The sequence below is a fragment of the Cibotium barometz genome, chromosome 38 (genome assembly GCF_041138505.1).
Source record: "Cibotium barometz isolate CiBa-2024 chromosome 38, ASM4113850v1, whole genome shotgun sequence".
Classification (NCBI taxonomy): Eukaryota; Viridiplantae; Streptophyta; class Polypodiopsida; order Cyatheales; family Cibotiaceae; genus Cibotium; species Cibotium barometz.
The window spans coordinates 40,105,746-40,122,221 of record NC_141083.1 but is presented as its reverse complement, the minus strand read 5'-3'; the positions used below and the strand labels follow the sequence as shown (position 1 = coordinate 40,122,221).

The window sequence follows — 16,476 nt, the reverse complement described above, 5'->3', positions numbered from 1 at the left end:
CCACTGTCACATCTTTTGTGGGAGGTTTGCGTGGTCGTTAAGAGCTGCAGCAAATTCCATAGTGCCTCTGCCACAAATGCTTAATAATTAATGAGGTATCCCACAGGTCATGGTAGGTTGGCATCCTTTTTTTGCTTTGTCCCTGATATTTGTCTAGAGGAAATTGTATCATGAGGTACTGTGAGTGGAAAACTACAAAATCCAAGAGATTTTCTATAGAGAGAAGATGGTAAAGAATGTAAAGAGGGCAAACTTGAGATCAAAAATACAAAATGTTCTGAGCTCAACATGTGGCATTCCTAGGATGTGACATTTCTACATTACTCCAACAGATTGACAGCCCCCAGCTCATAAATTGCAAGCTGTGGGCTTGAAATCAAAGTTATAACTCTACAACATGCACTTTTCCGGCTTGACAACAGAGTGATAATCCCCACCTGTATTGATAACCAATAGAAGACAACGATTTGAATATGATCTACATCTGCTGAGCAAGCTCACCTCTTAAAGAGTTGTAGTAGCAGGAGCAAAGAAGCTGACCCTGCTCCTAGCAGAGCAAAATAGTTTGGCTTTTTCTCTTTGTCTGGCCTTGGGAAACCTTTTGTACCAGAAGGTGCTTTTGGAACTGCCTTGCCAATTCCAGGCACATGTTGGGTACCCTTAGTTGTGTGGGTTTTCTGTGTTCCAAACCTTTTACTGTCATGTGTGCCATCATGCCTTGCATTTCCAGTGGAAGCTTGCCTGTCTGTAAAAAGTACAGAAGCCATCTCTTTTGACCCTTCACTGTTGACACTGTTCCACTTAGCACCATTCTCTTTTTTTTGTTCGCCTTTCAAGCTTCGTGACAAGTTCTTCTGCACACTATCACTGCTCAAATGCAGACTTGAGAGCTTCCTTTGAAGGGCTTCTTTTGACTGTTCTGGCTTGCTCTGCCTAACTTGGTTGTTTAATGAGAGCAGAGTATGTCCACAAACTAAACAATAGCAGCTCATATCTGAAGACAACTGGTATCCACATCCAGAGCAAGGCTCAGATTCCCAGCGTGCCATACCTTTGGGTACCTTTCCCTTGAAGACCCTCATAAATGCTCTGTAATACACCAAATGTTCAGCATCACGGATGCAGATCCTCTCTTTTTGATGGATGCGCTTGGCCTTGTTGCAGAGAACAGAGGCGGATATTGTAGAACAGAAATACTCCGAAACATAGAACATACCACTACCAACCTACAAAACAAAAGCAAAATCAAAGAGGTGACACGTCTACATCCCAGTGTAAACATGAACCCTAAAAACAAAGCTCTGACAGTGCAAACTCAGTGTTGCACTGTCACCTGTACAAAAATCTGAGAGTAGTAGCAGCCTATAAGAAGCAACCTTAGTAGTGTGCCCCCAGTGTGTGGTAGATTACCAAGGGAGACCTTAGTGTGAAATTAAAAGTGTGCCTAAGATCCTTAGAACTTGATGGACTACATTGTTTCACACATGCATGTCATGTTTTCATATTGCAACCTATAGAAAAACACCCTCTCCAACTCCCAAACTCCTGCTATGGAGTCTGCTCATGTTTCACACTCAAAAGTCTTACCAACATGCCTAACTTCTTTACCCGTACCTTCTCCACCCTATCCACACATTAAGCAGATTGCACAACCTATACCAGCCCAAGCCTTATATATATACCTAGATGAATCCAGGAACATGCCCAAATTCACCTTTTAGGAACGTGCATGTTATATACTCATGGTAGTCAACCCACAAGACTATATAACTATCAACTCCATTATGCATAGTATGGACTAGATACTACTATCAAGCCTTATCTCTGTTCTCCTCAACCAACCCACTCCCTTCTCCCTCCCAGTCACCACATCCACCTCATCCACTACACCTCTACTTTGTATGTATTTAGTTCACCTCTGACCTCTCTCACCTAAGAGAACCACACAATGCAAAATCAAGCTTTTATCAGAACTAATCATGCACCTACTCTTGTATCCACAGTCAGGTTGCTTTAGGAGGCTGAATCTCTGCACTAGTCTTCAACTGGTGGATGCTCAAACGACAGGCCTGGCTGCCATTTAGAGGCAGAATTTGACCAGTTAATCATGTCGTTAGCTTGTTGTCAGCCTGCAGTAAGACAACAAAAAAATCCATTCTTTATTATTATTCCCATATGTTGGGGGTGGCCTGGCTGCCCAGCCCTGTGCACCTTTAAGGGCCCTATTTTGGGCCTGTCAGCTGCCCAAAACTGGCTTAAGCTGTCTCTTTTTTCTAATTTCCCAGGCTCCCAGGCTCTGTTGCTTGTTTTTGTCTGCTCAGATAGGATGCTAGAGTAATCTATTCTATCCGACGTAATTTTCATTACAGATTTGGCCCCAGCCCTGGCTTCCAGCAGCATTACTAACTATGCAGTCTTTCCCATCCTACTCTGCAAGACACGCTTGACCTCACTTGCTTCATCTCACTTTATATGTCAGCAGTGGGCAATTATGTAACTCAGCTTGACAAATCTGAGTGAGAAAGCTCTGTTCCATTTAGCATTTTTCAATGCAAACATTATGTATCAAACAATTGGTAGTTATACAGTGCACCATAATCATGATTGATGACAAGAAGCCATTAATTTATGCCAAACTTGATATGAGTGATCTCGATCACTAACAGGCACAAGGTAATCTAACTATGAAGCATGTTCTTGAGAAAAAAAAAGCACCTATTCATGATGATGTGTACATGCTCTAAATTAACGTAAAGCTTAAACAACACTACCTCAATGGAACCCTTCTCCCTGCAAGCAGCAGGCACTTCAGGAAATGCCTGCCTCAAGGTTGACCTTCCATCTTTTGGTGTTTCACTTCCAATAGCAAGAATGTGACTCAATGCCTTGCATTCTTCAACAAGCTTCGGGTGTAAGAAAGGTTGAAGCACCTGTGCTCACATTTTGAGTAGTTAATCACAAAGAAAGAAATCCCATACCACCTTATATAGTGACATAATAAAGCAAAATGCCTCTTCGAAATTACAGAAGTGTGAGTATGAGTTAAACTTAGGCACATACAACTAACCTTAATGCCCAGGGCTTCTCCTAAGAGCACTGCAGACCTGGAGAGAACCTTTGACATTCTAAGGTGTAAAGTCTGCACATTATTCAACTCAGTTCCATCCCTAAACAGCAAGATAGTAGAAAAGCAAGGGCACTCTCCTTCAGTTGAGGCCTGATAGAAACCTTCTGTCAAGTATGTTTCAGAAGTTTAAAGCAAGAACTGATGCCATACCTGGAAAGGAGCTCGTCTAGTCCATCACCAGTAACTACATACTCAAATCCCTGGCTTTTAGCTTCTCTCAAGGCTGCAGCTATTGGTACAGTACTCCGTATCTGCCCCAATCATTTAGATTTTCGTGTTCTCAAAACATACAAGCACTTGATAATCTCAAGTTGGATAATCTAATACATGCTTCAAACCCTTTTTAAGGGCTGAGGTTTAGAGAAATGTAAATCAATACCTGAACTGGATCAAAAGTCTTCAAAGTCTCCACAACAAAGCCTAGCTCCTTGGCTAGTAAAAATACAGCACTTCCTTTCTCTCTTTCACCAATGATAACATGCTCTATCCCTTTGCACTTGGCTACCAGTTCTGCAGAAGCCCTGTCTGTTGCAGCTGGGCCAGCCAAAACTGTGAAACCCAACTTGAAACCCTTAGAGTGAACCAAAGGGACTGCCTCAGCAAGAATACTAGAGGCTAGACCCCCACTAAGTAGCAGACAGTCAACAGACTGTAAATCCACGAGTGACTTGAGCACTGAATCTCTGAGAATTCTTGCTTTTCTGGGCATTACCTCCAGTGTTAGACTGGATGGAGTGGCATGAGAGAATTGCTTTTTTGTGACCATTTCAGAGCTGCAGCGGCCTCTGCGTCTCTCAACAGCAGAAAGTTGTGTTCTCTTGGACTGATTAGTGTCTTCTTCTGGCACGCTTAAGAAGCTTCTGGAATAGACTTTGGCAGGCTGTGAAGTCAATGAGCCCTCTAAGAGAGGCTTAACATTGTGGTTACTAAGAGAGGGTGAGGCAGTTTGCTGGGGTAAGTTCTTCCATTTAGAAAAAAAAATTCCTGCATTGGTTGATGCAACATTGGCACTTGGTATTTTGCTTTCAAGTGATCCATGCGAAACAGGTAAACTACTGGACTTCTTCAACACTTTTGCTTTACTCAAAGACGGCATGGAGCAGTTCTTTGCTTGAGCTGCAGATTGTGCGGACGCCCATACTTTAGATATCAACTCTTGTTCATGGATTCCTTTTCCACCTAGCTTTTCCTGCATGAAGGCTACAGAGCTCACATTTTTATCAAATGAGGCCTGCTTTGAGAGATTGTGGGAGCTAGCTACACTGGCTTTTGATAAACTAAGGACTTGAACGGGTCTTTTCTCTTCCATCCTTTCTTTATTATTATATAGAATAAATGAATTGATGGAGTTCATTGTCTTCTGAGTGGATCGTGACCTGGTGGGTTTACATGGAAGCGTTTCTTTCACTGGCTTTGGCCATTTTCTACAAGAATCACTAGGACTCACAGCATCCCCATCATTCAAGTTTGGCATTGTCTTTCCACCAATAAGGGTGGCATCAGGAGTTACCTGCCTGATAATCTTTGCCTGTAAACACCTCTGAGTCTCTACTTCAGCTGTATCTAACATTTCAACAAATACGTCCTCCCGGGTATCTTTCTTTTTGATCTCCACAACCCCTAAATCTCCATCCCATACATCAGGCTTAGCTTTAGCACCATGTCGATCTTGTTCATGCTTTTCTGCTAAGACAGGCTTTTTGGACTCATATACATTGGTCACATACTCATGGTGATCATGTGCAGTTGGGTATACAGTCAGACTATCTTTGAGAACTTCATGCTTATCTATATTGATGTGCTTTGAATGCCCCACTATCATGTGCTTGTAGGGTGCAACCTTGCTTTGTTGAACTGGGTTTTCACCAGCATGCATATCTTTTGTAACTGCACAATCCTGCCACCTCAGAAACCCTTTGCCTTCATGACCATACCCAAAACCATGCAAGATTTCTGCCATAAGTTCTGCAGAGAGAACCACATTTGGACCCGAGTCGATAAAGAACCTACACAACACCAATGGAAAACAAGCATAGAAATCGTTAGACAAAATACAACAGCACAAAAAACTTGAGAATCTGACACTCTATCGACACACCTGCTTGCATCAATCAAGAAGAACCTGTTTGCCCTGATTGCTTTAAGCTTTCTCCACTCTTTGGTGACTACAAGCCAAGACAATTCTCTGGCTAAGCTTCCGATGTGGAGCCCATGACAGAGATAGATTACAACATCCGGATTTCTTTGCATAAGGTCTTCCAAAGTTAGAGAATCGCTTGGGCAACCTACTCTGCCGCACAAACTCAAGCCACCAGCACAGATTATTATTTCAGGAATCCAATATCCTGCCCCAATTAAAGGATTCACACAAGAGAGGCAAGCCACATTGACCCGAGGCATCCCATCTGCCCACTGAGGAGTCTTCTGCTTTATCATTTTCCATTGGGTGCGCAGTACGCTAACAAGTTTTGCACCCTCCTCTCCAACACCACAACAGTTTGCAATTGTCTCTAAATTCTGAAAAACATCTTCGACCTGACACCACGGCTACAATATCTCATATTAATAATATGCAGTATAGATGCTCAAGAGGGTTTGCAAATACAGAAGAAAATGCACCTACAGTGTGAGACTGGAGGGATACAACCCTGCATGTCCTGTCTGTCGCCCAAACCACCTGTTGGGCAGCCTGTAGCGGAAGATGTGTGTCTGCACTGATCTGGTTCTGGGTGAAGATCAGATCGGGCTTCAACTCTTGCAAAAGCTTCCAATTTACATTGTATCCAGCAAGACTCTTCTAGAACAATTGCAAGAAAATCATTATATGATTTTGACAATTACAACACAGCAAAAAATAGCATGCACTTCATTACTATTATGTATGCCTTGAATTTATTTATTTTTGACAATGTATATCTCCAAAGTACATTGCACTGAATGGATTGACAAGCAAACAGTGCCCCCTTTCCCCTGGTCTATGATGCCCATGGCTAGTCTGAACAGCCCCAAACATGGGATATGCTGTCCATGGCCAGTCTGAGCCACTGGATTTGGATCTATGGCTGGGTGGTGAGTTGCCAGCTCCCCTAATTGCTCTAGGCCCTAATGTCCCAGGTCCTCCCGTGGAGGCCCTCCAAATCAGCTAATAACTCATATACTAGAAGACGGCGGAAGAAGGCGTAGTCCACCAGGAATCCCATGAATAAGGAAGACCCTCCTGGGGAAGCTGGCACGAACCTAGTGACAAGGGCGGAGAAGATCTGAGTCTCCATCGAGTTGGAGAAATCTGCAGTATGAGGCTGACTGCTGGGCCATCAAGGAAGAAGGTCTATCTCCCAGTTGTGCCGTGGTAGGAGGTGAAGCTGAGGGGGAGGAACCTCTCTAATAGTGTCGAGTACATCCTGAGGGGGGGAGGCTGGGTCGGCTCCGGAGTGGGGTGAGGCTTGACCAGCTCTCGAGGGGGGTGCTGGGGGGCGGGAACATGGACCGACTCACTGCTTGGTGCGGGGGTGGGCCCAGGATCCTGGGGAATCCAATCCAAGGGCAGTTCCAAAGAGATTCCGAGGCTAATGGATCATAAGGGTGAGCTGGGGGCTCCGCACCTGGAGCAACAGCCGTCGGAGTGCCGGATGTTCAGGGCACCGCAGTGTGGCAGCGTGAGCAAGCGTGAGCAAGCGTGAGCAAGGTGACCCATCTGGTGACGGATGAAGCATTGGCCCAGGAACCTGGAGAACTCCATCCGCTGGAGAAAATGTGAGCCATTGAGGTGGGGGATCGCCAATTGGTAGGGTAGATTCTCTGGAGAAACTACTAGTATCCGGAGCGAGGGGAGTCCTGCCGCCTGAACGACTCTGTCTACCGCTGACGGGGAGGGGGGAGGGGGTGGGGGGCTCAAGTACCTAACCCCCGGTACTTCCAATCATGAGAAAAAGCGTCAAGCACACTCCATGGGGAGCCAAACCGTGATCGGGAATCTGGTGACTCTGGCCACCAAAGCATCATTTGGAGAAACTCAATCCTGATGTAGCCATTGCCCAAGAAATGGATGTTAATGATCCATCCTTGGTCCCCAATGAGGGCTGCCTGTGGGAGGTCTCACAGTTGCCTGCGTGCTAGCCAGCTGCCAACCAGTTAGTTTGCAGACAAGTGTGGTAGATTCCAATGATTGAACTGAAGAGCTAGAGGTCGCATCAGAGAATTTGACATTGGGATGGCCTCAGATGGAGAAGAGGGAGTGTCTGCCAAAAGAGTCCTCCGAAAGGGAAAAGACCAGGAGCAGACCCAACTGGGAATAGAGCAAGACCTGTAAACCGGTTGAGCTGGAATCTGAGCATACAGAGGGAGGGAGAAAGAAGGATGAGGCGGCAAAAAAAGCGGAGGGTGGCGGGAAGGGCGGCTCACGCAGGGAAAGCAATGCAAGGGTGGAGGTAGGGAGAAGGGCGAGAATGCGTGACGGCCAGGTGCAAGCGCAGGTGGGGGCACAGGCAGAGGCAGCAAGGGGGCAGAAGAAGTGCGGCCCCGGGGGGGGGGGGGGTGCGCGCAGCACTAGGGTGGGGTAGGGGCAGGCTCTGCAAGCAGCGGGCAGGCAGGAGGGGGCAGGTGAAGGAAGCAGACAAGGGAAGGGTGGAGGCAGGATAGGCTTGGGTTCAAAGGGTTCGTGCAGTTCTCACGTAGTTCGACATTACTACTTTTTGTTGTCCTATCAATTATAACAAATCTAAATTGTTGATCACTTTTGTAATAGGAAAAGGATTGGAACTTCAAAAGGAAAGCTTCAGACTTTTTCTCCCCACTTGCCTCGATCTTTGCTTTATGATCTTGAGGTACACTCAATCACCAACTGTATACATCACATTTATTTTCTATTATGCTTGTAACTGGCATGTGCCTCACTGATCATCTGCTTAACTAACTCCGATATCTGATCAAAATCTTCGTCATTTTATTTCGTTGACTTATAACTACGCTTCATTCAAAGTGGTCCCAACCAACAGCAAACGTTTCTCCCATGTTACCACCTAACCATGCACAGCACATCAAGGTGGTGATAAATCTCACCCTGGAAATATAACCAGTAAGCCTTTGTAATCCAGAAAAAGTTATCATCCCAATCCACTAGGGGTTTGTACTACCAGTGGTGCCTTTTCGGCAATGCACTTGACCTCCATATGCATTCCATCACTAAATCCAACAACTGTCCTGTCTACTGGAATTAAGTCCAACCTGGCTTGGTGAGCAAGCCGCTCAATGATAACAACCTTGGTACTGCCATAGTCAAACAAGACTATGACGAGGTGTCTTGCTAAAGTGCCATGACACCTCGGGAGCTGCTGTTCTTTCCTTGATTGGAGTCCCCTCCTGCTGAGCTTCGAGCTACATGGAACATGGAAATAAGAAAAAACTGTATGTGAAACTAGCTACATAAGCTAAAGTATCCATGTGATGCTACATGACGACATTATGTGGTAATACAGTGATACCATCCTCCGCCAGAATAGAACGCAATGCAGCCATAGCATCTCCCCTCTGTGATAGAAGCCCGCCATGTCCTCGAAAGATATCCTGGATCTCAGCTGCCGGGTGGAGGGATGAGGCCTCTAAGATCTGGGGACCCCGAGAGAGAGAGCCAGTGGGGTGCCTTTCCTACGTCCATCACAGATTTCTTTGGGTCACAGCCTCTCACAATAGTACAGGAGTAACAGCAGGACTAGCCAGGTCCATGACAGCCTACAGGTACACAGGGTGTCACTAATGAGCATTCTATGATGGCAAAGCTCCAGTAAACATATGCCTAAACATCTCTGGTCCTCATACTACATGACCCGTGAGAAGGTGCCGAATCCCAGCAGAGAATGAAATCTCCCTCGGATCTCGTAGTAGCATGGGCATATGAACAAAGAGTGCTCCTCGTCCTTCCTCACTAATGGTGCATACTCTGCATATACCTGCATCTCGTGGGAGGCCCTCAGCTCTGCCAGACTCAACCCTAAGGTGGTGAGAAGATACCCTCAGCTAGCCCGCACTATCTGCATAGCATGCAACATGTGCACCTGTAAGTACCCTGGGCCCTCCATGAATCCATCCTCAAGAAAGTCTCAAAAAGTGCTATCTGTAAATCTCAGGTTTTGTGGTGAGTGCTGGTGGGGACACCCATGTCTAGCTCTTGTGGAGCCCTAGTATATTCAACCAAAGACCGTTGATCTATTGCCGTGAGGGATCCAAAAAACGGAAAATCAGAGAATCCAGGCTGTACTGAAAGGGAGGAAGGCGGTCCGCTCACTGACACGTGTGTATACATGATGAATATGGGTAATGGTCTGAAAGAGGGCATCTATGACCAAAGAGGCTGCTCCAAACTCTGCTAGCACAATCTCATGCGGCACAGAGAGTACGCAGCAGCATCAAGCAGCCATTTTCCACATTTGAAGCCCAGGCCTGTTCCTCACCTGTGAGACACCGGGACCATATCACACTACAGGCTCCTAGTGTGGCTATTGCCCCCTCCCCTTCCCATGTAATGTTCCTCTAAGAGTGGCCAGCCGTGGAGGATGGTCTAGATTCTCCCTCTAAGAAGGTGGTTGTCCACCTGAGAGCAAACACATTTTTTCTACTGATTGAGAAATATTTTCTCGGGTTTAGCTGAAAGCAGAGGCATAGTGGCTATCCCATGATCAGAGCAAATTACCACCTCCTCTGGCACATTCTGTTGCAAAATTAGTATGTGAAATTGCCACTATATGAATGGTGCATACCTAAGAAAAATCTTGATGTCTCAATCATCCACTCCCACTATGGTGCAATGGCATCCCTTGCAACTGCAACTCCATTGCAAGCACCCATGCATTATTATCAAACGTAGCTTGTTCCAAACCTACCACATAGTTCCAGATGTCCTGCACAAGTCTAGAAAGAAATGTGTCGGCCAATTCTCCTCTGACTGCTGTAGCTGCACACCTATCTGCTATCATGCCTACCTTTTCAGCCAAACAAGGCTTTCTAGGAAGCCACTTTGTCAGCTCACACCTTTGTTTCTGCCATCCGTCCTTCTTCATACCCCACTGTCTTAAGTGCCAGTTCTGCAACGTGGGCCCATCGTTCTACTTCCCAGTCCTTGCTTCCTTCTTCCACCCACTGATCCATCGTCTGCATCATTGTAATTGCTAAGTGTGAGGAACTAATGAGTAGAATTGGGGCAGCAATTGCCACCTTGGGAGACTGCTGCTCCTCAAATTGCTCATCAATATTGTGCCTCTCCATGTCTATTGTCTTGTCTAATCTTAGAAGTGCCATCACCTGTCCAAAAAACTAATACTAAAGCATCTTCCCCTAAATTCCTGCATAAACCATGCTCTAATACCAATTTCAGATAGCTTGACAGAAGAGCTTTTCTAGTAATTTTGTGTGCTTTGCACCGTTTTAGACAGCATTAAAGTTGAAACATTCAAAAATGAGCTGCACAGAACACCTGGACTCCATCCCACTGGCCAGGACAAGCACCCCTCCACGTGGACTATTTGTTTAGCTGCTATGAGAGTGAAGCACAATGCTGGCTTAAAGCTGAAAATTATTACCTCACCGTGCTATCTGTGCAATTCAAGCCACAACCATAGCAGGTTCTTCCCTTCAACTCCAACATGTCAACTTTGCAAGTTGCCCAGGCACCCTTTACTTTGCTGCAGACTATTGCACTTCAGATGATGGCTGGAATTATGTCTGCCAGTAGTCTCTGGGACTAGATGAAGAATTATGAAAAATGGGAGATACTGGGGGCCTATTTGTAGGGAGTTCCCCCCCCCCAAAAAAAAAAAAAAGCTGCTGGTCATCCGCACCACTCAACTTTCCTCCTCTCTGAATTCTGATGATGAATTTCTGCCCCCACAAGGCCTCCTACTTTATACGACCGACCACTTCACTGTCAAGAATGCAAAATAGCATGAGAGTCCTAGTCACATTGTCTTTGGGATTGTCCAGCAGCAGAACAGGTCTCGTGGAAGATCTTGTGTCTCTTCACCTGGCTTCACCTGGAACCTCCAGAGCAAGCACTTCCTTAATGCAGGTACAGTCACCTGGGCAATGAACACTTGCCCTGTCCCCAATTACAAAGAGGACAATACGGACTCAGGACTCCACCTAATATACCAGCAAATGAAAGTCGCAGCAGCCAGCCAGGTTCCCACAAAACTGTGGGTCATCTCTCCACCACAAGACTCCCATAAGGACATGATCATCAACCTAGCAGATGGGCAGGTTCTTTGCTGAGGGATCATCTACTCCTCAAGCACTGATCTCATCCACCCCCTTCGTGGGTGGTGCAGGCACCTTCAGGGAAGCTACAGGGTGAGCACAGTTTTTCTACACATCTAGAGCCTTTGACCCTTTCTAGGTTTCCCACCTCCTCCCTTCTAAACTCTTACCTAATTATTTATGTTTATCTGTTTTCTCAGATGTACACCTTTTCCTCATAAAAAACACCGGTTGGAATGACTTCGATAATGTACGTTCTGATTCAAACAGGTAAACCCATCGCTTGACATGCTCATAATTGGTGAATTTGATGATGTCTGGTTACTTGGACAGGAGACACTCATCCCAAAGCATCCAAATGAAAGAAAAACAGCAGGCCTTGGCATTGAAGGAAAGGCCTCCCAAATTTAATAGCAAATGCCTCCAAGATAATGATCTGTTCCTTCACAATTTCGCAGATTGCTTCAAAATGGGACCCAGCCTTGAAGGCTAACAATAATTTGAGGTGCATTGGATATTGTCAGGACCTTCAGATTTTAACAAGTCGGGGATGTTTGAAAGTTCTGCATTCCTATTCAGAATTTGAGATTTTCAGTGCTTGGAATTTTGTTCCAATCCATGGAATATGTTCATACTAGCTGACAGCAGCTAAGTGCTTGAATTCCCACAAAAAACCCCCCATCCAAAACACACTCTCTCTCACACACATACACACACAAAATGGGACCTAGCTGATGCTTCATTGAATCTAGCTCAAAGGATCGAATAAACAGTAAATTTGTGAATGAGTTACTCACGGAATCAGGGCCTCAGCATAAAACTGGAAACATTTGCAGTTTAATCGGGGATTGAGCACTTGAATAGGGGCTTTACCTTATCCTTATCATGATCATGAGAAGAGAGAACCGGCGAGGTGCTGTGCTCACAGGAGGAGACGCAGGGGAGGGCGAGGAGAGGGGTGGGCCCCGTGCATTCGTGCGAGCGGCCAACGATACATGTGCGCAAGCCGAGGGCGCATAAGGCGTCGGTGGCCCCTTGGCACAAACACACGATCCGCAGCCTGCGAGAAGCAGAAGGAGAAGAAGAGGAGGAGGTGGCAGCCATGGCGTGTGCTTCATCTGAAGACATAAGCTCTTGTTGCCTCATGTGTCATTTCTAGGTAATGGACAGTAGTGCCCTTACTTCACCATCATCATCTCAGCAGGACTCTTACTGGTAAAGCTCACTACAGCTAAAAGGCGTGCCATTTCTACACGTGTCTCCAATCCTCACCATTCCTTAATTTTTGAGAAGAAGAAGAAAAAGAAGAAAGAAGATCATTTGGCACTCATTAGTTTTCACTAACCTTTGATCAAACCATCTCAACTTGATGGTTTCAAATGTGCAACACTATGAGGGAGGTGCATGCATTTCAAATGTGCAACACACTGAGGGAGATGCCTGCACTTTTTTTCCCCTAGTAAAGAGATTTCTATTAAGTATGAAAAATTTTACAAGAAAGGAGATTTCAGATCAAGTAGGGGGGAAATCTCAACCAATCTGGTGCCTTATGCTACCAACAAGGTCCTATATGAGAGGTAGTGAAAAAGATAATGCCAACAAGGTTTCATATGAGAGGTAGTGAAAAAGACGCTGCCAACAAGGTCCCATATGAGAGGTAATGAAAAAGATACCATGATCCCACTCTCTCATGAACTAGCCATGTTTTCTCTCTACAACCCTCAAAGATCCCTGAATCCTAGCCCAAGTGGCCATGAGCATGTGAATTATATCACAGCAGATCCTACAAATGCATTATGTATCATAAACAAAGTCCCCTCCATGGCCTCAATGCATCTAGCCTTCCAAATGTGCCAGGTTGTGATGCTAGCAATGATCTCCCATGCAATGTCCAACCTATGTGCTAATGATACGTAGCCTAACTCTGGCATGTCTTGAAGAAAGCACTGCCAACCCACTCCATGGGTAATCCTCATGACTATATCTGTGTCATTCCCTTCAAACCTGAGTTACTATGTCAACCAAGCAATAGCACCAAAACAAATGTAAGCATCACTCCTCATCCTTCCAAAAAGGTATGCTATTGCAATCCAAGTCCTCTGCCTCCCTGCACTCCAATGAGCGATGGTAGATTGTCTCTGAAGCTCCTGCACATCTCAAACAAGCTAGGCTAGCACCAGCGATCTCCACTGGTTGGTGGCAAGACCGATCTCCACACTAGTTTGGTGGCAAGACCACCATGTAGAGAAAGCCAAATAAAAGAGGAAATCTTCATTTCCCCTACTGCACGAGTGCCACAACCTCTACCAAAAAGCTCTCTGAATGTCAAGGGTGATCCCATAGGCCTCCAATGAGATCTCAAAGTACGGACTTCTGGATCTGTCCTCTAGATTTGTCCCATAACCAGGTGTGTAGAATTCTTCATGGTAGGGCAGCTTTTCATGGGGTTAAAAGCATCCCTCCACTCCCACTCACCAAGGTCCCAATGCAGGTATTTGCTGATAGGATACCCATCATATAACCAAAGGCTCCAATACATAAGTGCTTCCCTGCCCTACCCCCACCACCCTCACCGGCCAATCGGACCCTCAATGATATCATGCCCAAGACATCTCTCCAAGAGCCATCTATCCTAAATGGAGTGAAAAATCAGTACATTGTCCTCACCCAAAGTGGGAAGGCACATGACCTAAGGGAGTACCCATGTCCCGAAAACACCCCAAACCATGAGTGATGAGGCCCTTCCACGAAGTTCCCTGCGATCCAGTGGTTGGGTATGGCTACATACATCTGCATAATCCTCTTACTAGTACCCCTCAAGTGTTGTGTGCAAAGCATTCCTCCGTGAGGCTCTTGAGCCTCTTCCAATCCAATACTATGGGAAAAGAGTCACCTAGTCCACTGGATATGTTTGGCTACCCTAAGAGGTCTACCAAAATCAGGTCATTCCACACAATGCGCTACCTGTTAGCCTCCTCAATTGAATGTAGAGGAATATAAACCAAGAAGCTCATCATGCAATCCAAGGCTCCGGAAAAGAGATCTCACCAAAGGCAAAGAAGTGGTCAGTGCTCTGCATCTAAAAAAATTAAACGTGGACTGTAAACCCAATCACCGCACCTGTAATCTACTACAAAAGAAATTCCTTCCAAGGCTTAGTGCCAAGAAGAAATCCTCTGACAAGCCAGCTTACAAAGTAAAGCCTTACACTGCACCTCATTAGGAAGTGAATGGGGTCTTCTTGGGCCCTTTAATTTGCCCAAGCCTAATCAAGGTGATTAAGGAATAGCCAAATGGGGGGTTGCCATGTGGACTGAAATGTTGGGTTTGTAAGAGAGGTGTAAGAGTGGTCAAAGGGTGCACTTTTTCCCCCAAAAAGGGGGGGGAGGTAATTTTACAATTTTCGAACCTCCATAACTTCTACATACAAGCTCCGATTTGAGCGGAGATTATAGATCCGTGATCTACGCATCAAGAGCTTTCCATAGATATGTTACATGATATGGTTTTGTCCGCTAGATTTTAAATTCCATTTTTCCCCCAAAATTTAAATTCGAATAAAGTAGCCGTTTTGAAGCTTCTAATTAGAAAACGTTTCTTCTTAAGAGAAAAGGTTTGACTCCTTAAACTGCCAAATAAAAGGGCCCAAGAAGCCTTCCTAATGCAGGGTCAATGTTCAATCCTCCCTCTTGCTTAGGCATAATAATGATGTTCCAAGATACTCTTGCCGTGGTGTATATAGTGCCATCTAATCCAGACTAAAGGAAGTTTCGAATAAGCTGGCAAAGCTAGCCAATGTATCGCTTATGAAAAAACCAACACGACATGACAAACCAAGTAATCATCTCACCAGCAACACTTGGTTAGCTCTATCAAGGCTCCAAAGGCCATATCAAGCTTCATGCTACTCCAATGTTGAAGTTTGCTTTTAATGCTCATGAGCACAGGAGCAAAGTGTTGTATAGGTGAGATGTCAATGCCAACCAACCTAATAGCCAAGGTATCTAGCATTGCATCCTCTCACAATCCAAGTAAACCCCATATCTAAACCCTAATCTGCCTACGGAGAGTCACTAATCCAAAATCCCACTTATTTGTGTTAATTGATGGTGGCACCTACTGCTGCCAAATAAAACATCACCAAATCCCATTAATTTGTGCTAACTGATGGTGATGCCTCTACTGCCAAACAAAACATCTCCAAATCCCACTGATTTGTGCCAATTAATGGTGGGGCCTACTACAAAACAAAACATCTCCAAGGCAGTGCAAAAAGCACATAGGCATGCCTATGAGGCCTCCAAAAACATAGTAGTATCATCTACTAACTCTAAGTCCAATAACTCTTCCTTTGTGCCAAGAGGCAGCTTGAGGCTCGAAACCCCTGGGGTAACCCTAAGAAACCTACTCATAGCCTTTGTTACTAGAAGGTAAAGGGAGCTAAGGGGCATCTCTACCTCACAAAATGGGAGATTTGAAAGTGCTCACCACCCCCCGGGCCAAACTGTGCTATGGGCATCCCTATACATGTAAGAGACCCCTCTAGGAGAAACCCATATGTGCCATTGTGCCTTTTAAAAGAAGTCCCAATCCACTCTATCATAAGCTTTTTTTTAAAGTCTAGCAAGGGTTTGTTGACTAGATTTAGCCCATACTCCATAGCTTCTGAGTGAAAAGATATTATCAAAAACACACCTTACTTGGAGGAAGGGGTTGTTGGCTAGATTTAGTGAAGCCTTATACTCACTACCTTTGCTAAGATTTTGTAAGCAGAGTTATGAGTGTCCACGACCTAATATTGGCCTTATCCTCACCTTTCGGGACAAGGTGGATAAGACCTTCCGTGAGAAATGGAGGCATCATACAAAATCTCCTACAGAGTAGTAGTAAAAGGTTTGCTGCATCTGTCACACCCATCTATGTCCAAAAATGCCTAATTAGCATGAAATGCAAACTCAACCCACCTATCCATGGCCACCTGTAACCTAGCTCTGAAAATGGACAAGAGATCTTCGATTCAAGGGAACTTAGGATGCTTCGCTTTGAAGTGTAGCCAACCTGCATCTTATAGCATGCTCCTTGTCTAGAGCCTCTTCTTTCTTGGC

The 16,476-nt window shown here is 45.3% G+C and overlaps 1 protein-coding gene across 2 annotated transcripts; it reads right to left on the bottom strand.

Annotated features, from left to right (window-relative positions):
• Positions 1 to 227: 227 nt before the first annotated feature.
• LOC147616710 (uncharacterized) lies at positions 228 to 12,664 on the bottom strand. 2 transcript variants are annotated; one of them, XM_086777784.1, is made up of 8 exons: positions 12,245 to 12,664; positions 5,751 to 5,924; positions 5,226 to 5,662; positions 3,507 to 5,133; positions 3,278 to 3,378; positions 3,068 to 3,167; positions 2,772 to 2,930; positions 228 to 1,226 (listed from the first exon to the last, which is right to left on the bottom strand). In XM_086777784.1, the coding sequence occupies exons 1-8, from the start codon at positions 12,515 to 12,517 to the stop codon at positions 498 to 500; spliced, it is 3,600 nt and encodes a 1,199-aa protein (XP_086633910.1). In that variant the 5' UTR covers positions 12,518 to 12,664; the 3' UTR covers positions 228 to 497. The 2 variants fall into 2 exon arrangements, with proteins under 2 accessions (XP_086633910.1, XP_086633911.1); XM_086777785.1 differs by having other exon boundaries at positions 5,751 to 5,921.
• Positions 12,665 to 16,476: the final 3,812 nt, after the last annotated feature.

Coding starts and splice junctions, on each gene's coding strand:
- LOC147616710 (XM_086777784.1), bottom strand. CDS start 12,517: ATGAGGCAACAAGAGCTTATGTCTTCAGATGAAGCACACGCCATGGCT. Junction 5,925..12,244: donor ATGATCATGATAAGGATAAG/GTAAAGCCCCTA, acceptor CAATTGTTCTAG/AAGAGTCTTGCTGGATACAA. Junction 3,379..3,506: donor AGACTTTTGATCCAGTTCAG/GTATTGATTTAC, acceptor TGATTGGGGCAG/ATACGGAGTACTGTACCAAT.